Source organism: Thamnophis sirtalis, unplaced genomic scaffold, assembly GCF_051295495.1.
Source record: "Thamnophis sirtalis isolate CommonGarterSnake01/CBP01778 unplaced genomic scaffold, rThaSir2_p1.2 scaffold_2, whole genome shotgun sequence".
Lineage (NCBI taxonomy): Eukaryota > Metazoa > Chordata > Lepidosauria > Squamata > Natricidae > Thamnophis > Thamnophis sirtalis.
Genome location: NW_028261382.1, coordinates 36,364,674 through 36,375,399, shown reverse-complemented (window position 1 = coordinate 36,375,399; position 10,726 = coordinate 36,364,674). Strand labels below are relative to the sequence as shown.

At 56.6% G+C, this 10,726-nt stretch overlaps 2 protein-coding genes across 10 annotated transcripts in view; one reads left to right on the top strand and one right to left on the bottom strand.

Moving 5' to 3' along the window:
- The first annotated feature begins 349 nt into the window (after window positions 1-349).
- Window positions 350-4,136, top strand: LRRC26 (leucine rich repeat containing 26). Its single transcript, XM_014057568.2, has 2 exons — window positions 350-1,193; window positions 2,162-4,136. The coding sequence occupies exons 1-2, from the start codon at window positions 479-481 to the stop codon at window positions 2,419-2,421; spliced, it is 975 nt and encodes a 324-aa protein (XP_013913043.2). The 5' UTR covers window positions 350-478; the 3' UTR covers window positions 2,422-4,136.
- A 160-nt stretch (window positions 4,137-4,296) lies between these two features.
- Window positions 4,297-10,726, bottom strand: part of GRIN1 (glutamate ionotropic receptor NMDA type subunit 1) — a 38,634-nt gene continuing 32,204 nt past the window's right edge. For 5 of the 9 annotated variants that reach the window (XM_087704811.1, XM_087704812.1, XM_087704808.1 and 2 more), the window contains one exon: window positions 4,297-6,419. In XM_087704811.1, the coding sequence (XP_087560937.1) occupies window positions 6,351-6,419 (69 nt within the window). In that variant the 3' untranslated portion in view covers window positions 4,297-6,350. Of the gene's footprint in view, window positions 6,420-7,613; window positions 7,707-10,726 lie in introns of those variants that run through there. The other 4 variants (XR_015695492.1, XR_015695494.1, XR_015695491.1 and 1 more) reach the window with 3 other exon arrangements.

The window sequence follows — 10,726 nt, the reverse complement described above, 5'->3', positions numbered from 1 at the left end:
CAACCCCAGCGGCTCTCGCTAGGCCCCTCTCAGGATGGCCGACCCCATGAGCTTGTGGCCCTTTGGGTGAGGAGTTCTTCTTGAGCTCAGTCTCTTCCAGCTGGCAGATTTTGCCTCTCAGAGATGCTCCTTGGCGGGAGACGGAGAAGCAGAAACCCGCCGGTAAGTCACTCTCTTGGCACATACAAAGACTGTCTGTGTACAGAAGGTAGACGGATTAGGAGGGGCCGGCATCAGGTGATTCCTTAGGCTCAGGACGGCTGGGCCCAGGAGGAAGTGGCTGCCCCTTGGCACGGCTGCCTGTCAAAATATTTGCTAAGGAAGTGCCGAAGCTTGACTCAGAATTAACTACACACCCAAGAAGTTGTGCTCTTAAGTTGCTCCGAACAGAGGAAGCTGTTGAGCGAGGAAGCTCGGCCGCAGACCCTCGCTGGTTCCTGAGCCTCCCATAGCACGAAGCGGTGGAGCTGAGGAACAAATGTGGATCCTCTTCCAGGGTGGGCCTGAGAGACCCATGGCTTCTGGCACCTGGGCCTGGGCTTTGCTTTTGCCGGCCACCCATCATCACAGCTGCCCTGGTGGCCGAAGGCAAAGAGCCTTCACGGTCCTCGCCCTCTTCCTCTTCTTGCCACGCTTCCCTGCTTCCGGCTGTCCAGATGTTTGCAGCTGCTCCTCGGGGAAGATAAACTGCGTGGACCGTAGGCTGCGTTTCGTGCCTCTCCAGTTGCCCACAAATGCCACCGCCCTCCTGCTGGACTACAACCGCATCGCCACCCTCAGGAACGGCACCTTTGCGGCTCAGAGGGTCTTGCGCCAGTTGTGCCTCGGCAACAATGTCCTGGCCAGCATTCACCGCCTGGCCCTGGTGGGCCTCCAGGAGCTGCAGGAGCTGGACCTGAGCGACAACTCCCTCAGCCTCCTGCACCCAGAGACTTTCCTCCCCGTGCCGACCCTGCGTACGCTGAAACTGGAGAACAACAGGCTCCTGAGGCTGGATGCAGAACTCCCCCGGGCCCTCCCTCACCTCAAGGCCCTCTTCGTCCACGGCAACGCCTTGACCTCCCTCTCGGCTGGCTTCTTTGAAAGCCTGCCTGCCTTGTCCTACCTGACCCTGGAGGACAACCCCTGGACCTGCTCCTGTGCCCTCTGGCCCCTCTTCCTGTGGCTGGGGAAGAACAGGGAGAACGTTCCAGGTAAGCAGCTGGTTCGCACTGCAGGGTAGAGCATCCGCCTTCACTGTTCAGCTGAGCACATCAGAGGTGGTGGAGGAGACGTGGCCGTGTCCCGCTGCCCCTTGGCTGATATTTTCCATGCCAGGGCATTTGGGCTGTTACCCCAGAGGTTGCTCTGGTCGGCTCTGCCGCCAGCCCTTCGTGGTGAAGTTGGCTTGAGTGGGTCCCCCCTCTCCCCTTCCTGGCTTCTTACAGCATCTGCCCTCGTTTAGTGGGCGACATTAAGCAGCCTTCCCTGTGTCCCCCTTTCGCTTGCCACCTGCCCCACAGAACTTGAGGAAGGTAGTCAGCCACGGGAAGCTGTGGACTTATATAGACTTATATGCCGCTTCATAGGGCTTCCAGCCCTCTCTAAGCAGTTTACAGAGTCAGCATATTTCCCCCAACAATCCGGGTCCTCATTTTACCCACCTCGGAAGGATGGAAGGCTGAGTCAACCTTGAGCCGGTGAGATTTGAACAGCCGAACTGCTGAACTGCAGTCAGCTAAAGTAGCCTGCAGTGCTGCACTCTAACCACTGCGCCACCTCGGCTCGGACTTGTTGCTCTGGGGTTCCCCCCCCCCCCCACAGTAACCGGGATTAAGACAGCGTACTCCACATTTTTGCAAACAGTAGAAAAATTAAAAGAAGTTGGGAAATAGAAGAATATTCAGTTACTTCCCAGTTCTCGGCATTTTGACTCACCACTTCGGGGTCTCTCGGCTGAGCAGGACATAAAGGGATTTAGGCTGATTTCGAAGGGCATTTGCAAAAGAAACAGCTGTTACTTGGAACCCATTTTAATTTCTGAAAAAAGCAGAGTTGATATCTGTTAGTGTGCCTTTTCGAAGAATCGCAATAATTTCAACCAAGTTCAGGTCTGTTTTGAACCCAGGGTGGAGGAATCCTCTGTGACCACGACTGGCTCTCTGCTGCTTCTTTCTTCCAGAGGCGAATTCAGTGACCTGCAAACGGCGAGCGTCCCTCGTGCAGTATCCCGTCTCGGCCCTTGGAAACGAATCCTTTGCACGCTGCCAGACGCCCCGGATGAATCTCCCCAGCTACGCCTTCTTCCTCCTGATCGGCCCATCGACTTTCCTGGCCAGCATTTGTGTCGGCATCCTACTGGGCTCGCTGGCGGTGGCCCACCTGAAACTGACGAGGACGGGCTCGTGTGCTTGGCCACGGGCAGGCACTCGCCTGCGGTAAGCGGGTTTCGCTCCCAAACCATCATCCTTCGGCACTCTCTCCCCTGTCTCTGCCAGCGGAAGTGCAGCATTGTAGCTCTAGAAAACCCTTCTGTGTCAAATGCTTTGTGCATAAAACCCCAATTCCTCCCTCGGCCAGTGGGTGGATCCTTGATTTGAGCTTGTACCTACCTGTCCCTACGCGGGACCTTGGGGTAAGAGTGGTCCGTATTTGCAAAAGAGTTGGGGCCTGCGCCTCTTTTCCCACCGAGGTGGGCCTGAGGACCAGGCAGAGAGGCTGGAGCGCCCTTCCTATCGGACTCCTTTGTGTTCCCTGAAAAGAACGCCGCCCTCCTCCCATTTCTTGGAGCAAAGGAGCCCCTTCTGTTCCCCGCTTGGTGGCTTCCCAGGTCTTGCTCAGAAAGGGAGGTAAGATAAAACGGAGGCTGCCGAAACAAGGATGACCGTGGCATCTCAGTGCCCCTGGGCTCTGGGCTCAGCGTTTGTCAGCTTCCCAAGGCTGGCACAGCCAGAGGTCCCTGTTGCTCCCGATTTAGTGAGTGGCAGCCAGGAGGCAGGTGAGACGCAGCCTGTGCTGAGGACAGGGCCTGCGTTCAGCTTACGGCCCCTTTGAGAAATGCTGCCCAATGGGGAGAGCAGTGCTGGGCTCCTTGTCCTCAACCAGGAAACATCTCAATACCGAGGTGGGCTCCCCCTCCAACACATCCATGATACACAGGCCCCCTTATTCTTCTTGGGAAGGAGAAGGCAAGAGGTGAGCCAGTCCTTGCCTGGCCTGCGGTGTGAGCCTGGGGGTGGGATGCACAGCTTCCAGGTCTAAGATGAAGCAGAGAGGCTGACCGTGTGAAGCCGAGCTTGTCAAGGGAACTGGAGGGGCATCTGGGCCTCCCCTCTTTCCTGGAGCTTGGCCCGACAGGTTCTGACTGTCCTGGAGGGACGGCACAGCCGGGAATTGGCCTGCCAACCTTCGGAGTGGCTCGGGAAGCAGCTCACTTTCCAGCCGGACAGTCGGAAAACGTCTCCCTGTGGATGGGGCTGCATGGCAGATGTTGTGTCTCCTGAAGGCCAAAAAATGGTGCTTATCGGAAACAACAAAGCCACAGCTAGGCCGATGTCTTGGGATCAGCTTTCCAGCCATGATACAGGTGCTCAAATCCAGTGCCTGTCACGTGATCTGGGAGATCCAATCCCATCTTCCTGCTTTGTCTCACCATCATTTCTTCAGGTGCGAAGAATTATTGGCAGCCCCTTTCCTGTATCATTTCTTTCCTTCCTTCCTTCCTTCCTTCCTTCCTTCCTTCCTTCCTTCCTTCCTTCCTTCCTTCCTTCCTTCCTTCCTTCCTTCCTTCTCCAAGCAACCCTTCTGCTTGCTGCTGGGCCTTCAGGGTGGTATCTCCTCCAGCCTCTGCAGGTGACTTCCAGCTCCACCCCAGATGGCATCTTTCCCTTCCAGCTACTGCAACATTTCAGGTATTTTCAGTACTTGTTTTTGATGAACCATCCCAGAATTCAAGAGTTGCCGTGGCCGGGCAACTGACATCTAAAACCGGGCTGCATCTGGGGAATTGGGAGCACATCTACCAGCCAGTCTTCCATGTCTTTCTCTTTGCGGAACTTTTATTTAAGTTCAGAATGAGGAAGGGAAATATAGGCTGCTGCCTCTTACTTTTCCTCTCCGCTGTTAATTTAAATAAAGAAGTGTCCTTGCAAAATGTCTATGGAGGTTCTCAGCCATCCAGGTTCTTGGTTATCCTGAAGGAGAGGTAAGTGGACCTTTAAAAGGAAGCTTCAAAGAAAAAAAAAACAGAAAGCCCAGTTGCCTCTGGAAAAATCACCCTACACACACACACACACACACACAGGCAAGAAGAATGTGTCATTTCAAAGTAATGGATTTAAATTCACTGTTACAAAAACCCATAGCAGAACTATACACAAGTATTGATAACTCTTAATTGTTGAACACGGCTTCTTCAGCGGCACCTGTCCAAGGTCGTACGCTTCATTTCCAAACGCCCGGTTAGAATTACAGTCCCATCTCTGCTTACCTAGGAGAAGGTCCCAGGGAATACAATGGGGCCTACTTCTGAGTAAGCGTGTACAGAATGCGTGTGTGTGTGTGGGGGGGGGTACACGGGCCAGCTTGGGAAATTGGGATCTAGGTGGAAGGGTACATCGGGGGGGGGGAGGGGGTGGTGGTTATGATCCAGGAGAAGGAGCAAGTGGTGGCCGTGGGTTGAGGTGCCTCCTCAAATTTGGTAGTTCTTGAGTGGCACCCTAAGTTGGCGCTACTTTGCTAACCATCTTGGGCATCTGCAACGTGAACTGTGCGGAATCAGGTTTGCTGATTCCCAGAAGCAGCGTCAGAGCGACAGCCTGGCCTCGCTCGCTCAGAGCTGCCCGGGCCCCCGTGGCTGCCCCTCCTGCCTACGGCCTGCCCTGGGCTCTGACCGTGCGGCACGGAGGGGAGCAAGTTAAGGGCGCCTCTGCTTCTTGGCAGAGCAGGTCGTCTTTGGGCAAAGCGGGGTTGTCTTAACCTGGATTGAGATTCTTCACCCACGGTTGCAAAAACGGATTTGAGGTTTCAGTTTCAGGGTATTTGTATAGGGTTGCCTGAGTCAAACTCATAACCCTCCTAGAAGACAGGCCAGGGTTAGCGGGCAGAAAGCTGCTGGACTCGTGGTAAGGCTGGTACTTTGGTCCTCCTGAGTGGGGGAATGAAAAACATGGTGAGGGTCAATCGGGGTCAGAGATGGAAGCTCTGGAACCAGCATCACTCTCAGCTGGAGAGCCAGGAGGCCAGGCTTCCTTCCCAGAAGGCAGTGGCACATGCTGGACTGCAGGACAATTGGTTGTGGGGTGGGGGGTTGTTCTGAGGCCAGGGGAGGAAAGAATCGGGACCCTCTCTGTCTAAAAGGTGAGCAGATCTTGGCAGGTGCCTGTTTGCCGGAGGAGGTTTGTTACAAATCTCAATGCACGTAGCCATAAACCACGAGAGAAGAGAGGGACGACCCCAAGGCTCCCCCTGATCCCAGCCCCGGAGAAGAGCCGAGGGGGTCAGCGCCGGCGTCCGTCCGGGGCAGAGGCTGGGAAGCATTTCTGCAGAGGAAGAGCAGAGCTGGAGATTTGGATCGACAGCCAGCAAAGAGTCGCGGAGAAGTTGGGGGCTTCCCGTCCTACCGGAAATGTCGCTTTACCAGGTGGGAGGCATGGAAGCAGTTGGCTAAAACTCTGCTCCACAAATGAGCTAAGAAGTAGTCAAAACAGAGAGAGAGAGAGAGAGAGAGAGAGAGACGGGGAGATTCCCCCCCCCCCACATCAGAGAAAACCTTAGGTGTCCTGAGGAAACACTGGAACCTTCACGGTAGCAGCCCCCAAAAAGGCCACGGGGCTTCCTGGGTGGGAGGTGGTGGACCGACAGGCCTTTTTTTTTTTTTTTTTACAGAAGGCTATATATATATAAACAAAGGGCATCATGAGCCGTGGGGCTAGGGGCCTCTTCACGGCCCCCTGATGCAGTCTGGGAACAGTTGTGTGAAGTAAGGTGGGCTTAAACGGTTTTGTGCATGCATGGAATGACGGCGAGTCTCTTCCCCTCGGCAACAGACCCGGTCGGCTTCGCTGAATGGGCCGTCCATCCTCTCCCGGCTGGGGGTGTCTCTCAGAACTACCTTCTCCGCGTGTCCAGGAGGAGAAGTACATGGAGGCCACCCTCTAGGGAAAAAAAAACCGGAGGTGCTCCCAGGCCTCCTGGAGTCCAGTAGTTCATCCCAAGGCCGCAAGGGAGGTTGGTCACCCTTGGAGAGAGCAGGGGGTCTATCGGGGGCCGGAGGGAAGGAAGCAATGCAGGCGCCGTGGGTGGATGTCAAAGGCTTCCCTTTGGTGTCTCCAGGAGGGCCCTCGGAGTCTCCATCGGTCCGTCCTGAGATCTCACACCACGGTGCTGACCGAGGGGTCAGAGAGATTGAGTTGCCCAGTGATGTCGGTGGGTTGGTACTGCTGCAAGAGACAAACAGACAGACAGACGGGCCAGATGTTAGGCGGGGGCGGGGTTGGCTGCAAGCAGCTGATGCAACTGAGACGCAGGTCCCCGGCGGGAGATTGCTGAGGGATGATGCACGGGCCGTCCCTGCCCCTCGCTTTGGGCCGCAGCCTGCGCGTGCCAAGCGCCAGCGGAAGCTCCCCTGCACAGGATGCCGCCCACGAGGGAAGCCTGGCCAGGGTGGGGCCCAAAGTCTTTCCCCACAGCCACCGGGAGCTGGTGGCGCTTTCCTCTCCCTCTTAGTTTTAGCACCCCGGGATGTGGCTTCAGCGGCCAGGGAGTAAAGAACGAGGCAGCTCAGGGAGCTTGATTTATGGTCCGTTGGGAAGATAATTGCTAAGGGGGCGGGTGTAGAGACCCAGGCCTCCGAAAGGATCTCTGCTGCCCCTGCTGGAGGAGGGAGGGCGGGTGCCTAGGAAGTGCCCCTCGGAGGGAAACCTTTCGGGAAACACTAGCAGATCCCCACAATTTATTAGAGTCCAAAGCTACTTGCTTTGCCAATAGTGACAAAAACAAATTTCAAATTGCCCCGGAGATTTTAAAAAGGGCTGTTGTAGCCACCCTTTAAAATAAAATGATTGGCACACACAAGCGGAATGAGGAGGGAATGCCCGGGGCCTCCTTTGCCACTCCCTTGCCTAGCGGCAGAGCTCCAATCGTTGGTGCTCCCCGAGCTGGACGGCTACTCTTCCCTCCGGGCCCTGCTTGCGCCTCCCCTGCCTGCCTTCCTGCCTGCCAGGACAGCAGAGACGTGCATCATCTCTCAGGGATCCCTGCCCGGGACAGGGTGGTAGGGTGGGTGGACGTGTTACATGACAGCCTCTGCGGCCCTCCGGTTCAACCGCCTGGAGAGCAACTAATCCCCTCCTGGCACCTTCCAGCCATGACAGCCCTGGCGTTCCACCAACTTCCAGCCAGTCAGCGTCTCTTCTCTGTAGGCAGGAGACGTTTCGGAGGATGCTCGTGCCGCCCCGCCTTCCCCTTCTGCCACCCCACCCTTCCCATCCTCCTGGCGCCCTCCTCCCGGGGTCTGGGGCCTGCCCTTCACCCCTGCCTGGGCCCTCACGCTCCTTGCCCGTTACAGAAGACCCCCGCAATACAGGACGTGGGTACAGGACAAAAGTCAATCAACATTCAGGACAAGAGCCCACCCTGTGCTGAGCAGCTCCTGAAGCCGGGAGTCTCTACAGGGCTATCTGCACTGCAGCTCACGGATGCTGGGCGTGGTGACATCGCGGGGCTGTCTGTAGGGAGCAGGCGCATGAATGGCACATGGTCTTATTACAGAGGCATTGGCTGCAGTTCCAGAGTTAAAGGCAAAACCCAGCTGTGCAAAGAGCATCGACCCTCACCACGGTGCCCCACAGAATGCCGCCTTGCCCGCCCAACAACCTGCAGCGTTTGCCCTTCGAGGAGCCTGAGCAACCCGTACGGAAGGTCCCTTCCCCTCATCGCGTGTCAGCCTGCCTGTCTTCTCCACCCAAGACTAAGAGGGAGGGAGGATTTTTTTCCCCCTGCCTGACCTTCCATCGTCCCCAAATGCAGCCACATATCCGCCCACTCGGCTAGCTGCTGTGCCTGGTTCTTGAGGCAGAGGTTGCTTCCTGCCTGATGCTGATTTTGGCCCTAACAAAACAGGCTCAACGGATTAAATCCATCCTGGCCTCCGGTCCCTATCATGGCTGGAGAGAAAGAAACCTTGGGGGATTCGCGAGCACCAAAGAAATCCTGGTGGAGTCGATGCCCTCAGCATAATAGCCACTGGGAGGGCCCTGCCATCAGACGTAGAGGGGGCCACGGGGTCTCACAGCTGGGAAAGCTCTGAGTGAATTTTGTGGCATCTCCCCCCCCCCCCCAGCCCAGAACGGCCTCGTGGATCGGTGTGATCCGCTGACCCTGCGCTCTAGTAGGATGGGAAAGGGAGCCACTATTTGTGAAGGTTGGACCAGCGTAACCAACAACTATCGGCCCTTCCGTCTCCTTGCGAGCGTCTCCAGGCCGTTCCCTCCAGGGAGCCTGGAAATGGAAAGGCCCTTTCATCCCATGGGACAAAATCCGGCTCTCCAAAGGTGGATCCGCGGGTGGACTCCAGAAGGGAAGAACGGTTCCTTCCACAGAGGCTTCCTGCTTCCGACCCACCGATTGCTGGGGGCAGTCTCACCCGGAGGCTGGCGCTGGACGCGACTCGTCCTACCTTAAAAACATTTTAAACTGGGGATAGACTGGAATGGAAGAGGAGGCTCAGCTGCAAAGGGTAAGGTTTCCCCGCTTTTATTTCTTTCCTAGGAGCTTAAGAGGCCTGGCCAGCTTTGGCAAGGCGAGGCCCAGATAGGCAGTGCCCTGCAAATGCCAGGCTCCCTTGCTGGAAAGGCCCTTGGCAAACAAGGCTATCCCAAGGGGCCTGCTGGCACGGCACAGTCCTGGGGAGTGGAGTTGGGGGCCTATTTGCAAGAGGCCACTGGGGGGGGGGGTCTGCCAGGAAGCCCAGTTGGAGAGTGCAAGGGCCAGAGGACACCCACTGCCAGCCAAGCACCCTTCAAAAGAGGGGCCGGGCGTGGCCCCCCCAGAGACACCCAGGGGAAGGGCTGTGCCCTCCCCATTTTACAGGGGTGCTCTCTGTTCCGGGCCAGATGCCCTCCCCTGCAGTCGTAATCTGGGCCCCCAGGGGCTGCTTGGGGCTTCCCCTCAGCCCATACCGCTGCTGCTGCTGGGCCTTCCCCATGGCCAGCCTTGGGGGCAGTGAGGGAGGGAAGCCGTGCCTGACCCCCTCCGAGGCAGAGTCAAGTGGGGGGGGGGACCCTTCCCTCAGAGAGAAGGGCGCTGAGCCTTCCTCCAGAGAGGCCTGGGTAGAGAAAGGGCTCCTCTGGGCCACATCATGCCCCCCCCCAGGGGGAGGAAAGGGGGGTCCCTGCCTTCGGTCCCCTTGTGGGGGCCGTTTGATGGACGTTCAGGGAGAGCCACCACCTTAAAGATGGGGGAGGGGGGCTTTGGTTGGGCCTTTTTTCCCCACTTCAGTCCTTGTCATGAAGGCCTGTGAGGGGAAGGGGGGGGAGCAGGACAGGGCGTGGCTGTGGGCCACCTCAGTGGGAGGAAGGAGGCTTCAGGAGGGTCTTCCCAATGCCCAAAGCCCCCAGGCCTGCCTGAGGGGAAGGCCACCCCTTGAAGCCTGGCCTGGCCTTCTTGAGGGTGCCAGAAGGGGGCGCTCTCAGGGAAGGCTCAGAGGTGGGGAGAGAAACCCTGGGCGCCTTCTTCCCCTTTCTTTCCCAGGTGGGCTCTAGGGCCGCCTGTAAGGGGTCCGTGGGGGCCTTGTGGACCAGCACAGGCTCCCCCCTAGTTGCCCGATCCCCAAAGAGCTGCGGGGACTGTGAGTGGGGCAGCTCAGCTGACAGGGAGGCTGCTTTTTTAAAAATAATATTTTTGGGGGTTCTCTATATACAATTAGAGGTATACATTCACATAGTTATTATTCTTTTTTTTTTACATTCATGGTTCTTATACATTTGTCATTCCATTTATAGAATTGTAATATTCCATTTGGGTTGCTTTGTCTACCATCCCTTGCCTGTTTTGACACCTCCTTCTTCTCCCTTCCTTTACTCCCTCCCTCCCTTCTCTACTTCCTTCCTTCCTCCTTTCCCTTCCTTCTTCCCTTACCTTTCCCCTCCTCCTCTCTTCCTCTTCCCCTTCCTACCCTCTCTCCTCTCCTTCTCCCTTCCTCTCCTCCTCCTTCCCTTCTCTTCCTCTCCTCTCTTCCTTTCTCTCCCTCCCTCCCTTCTCTTTCTTCTTTCCTCGTCTCCTTTCCCTTCCTTCTCCCCTTACCTCTCCCCTACTTCTCTCTACCCCTTCCCCTTCCTACCCTCTCTCCTTCTCTTCTTCTCCCTTCCATCTTCCTCTCCTCACCTCTCTCTTCCTTCCCTCCCTTTCCTCTCATTTCCTCTCTTCCTTTCTTTTTCTATTGTTGCAAGTGTCTCTTCCAGCTCTTAATTTATATTTTCTTGGGGTGGTATTTCCGCAAACCCAAAAATCATTGAATATCATTTCTTGTTCCTTGTCATTCTCTCTCTATTTTGTTTTTAAAAGGGGGGGGCTGCTTTTGAAGCTGGTTTTCATTGGGGAGGAAGAAGGCTCCTTGCCCGGAGCGCCAATTTGGCTCGTGTCCTGGGACGTACCTGCCCATAGATGGTGAGGGAGAAGTGGCCAGAGGACCTTCTGCTCGGGGTTGAGGGCTTCCCTGAGAGCTTTGCGGGGCCTGGGGAAGGAGGCC

Coding starts and splice junctions, on each gene's coding strand:
- LRRC26 (XM_014057568.2), top strand. CDS start 479: ATGTGGATCCTCTTCCAGGGTGGGCCTGAGAGACCCATGGCTTCTGGC. Junction 1,194..2,161: donor GAACAGGGAGAACGTTCCAG/GTAAGCAGCTGG, acceptor TCTTTCTTCCAG/AGGCGAATTCAGTGACCTGC.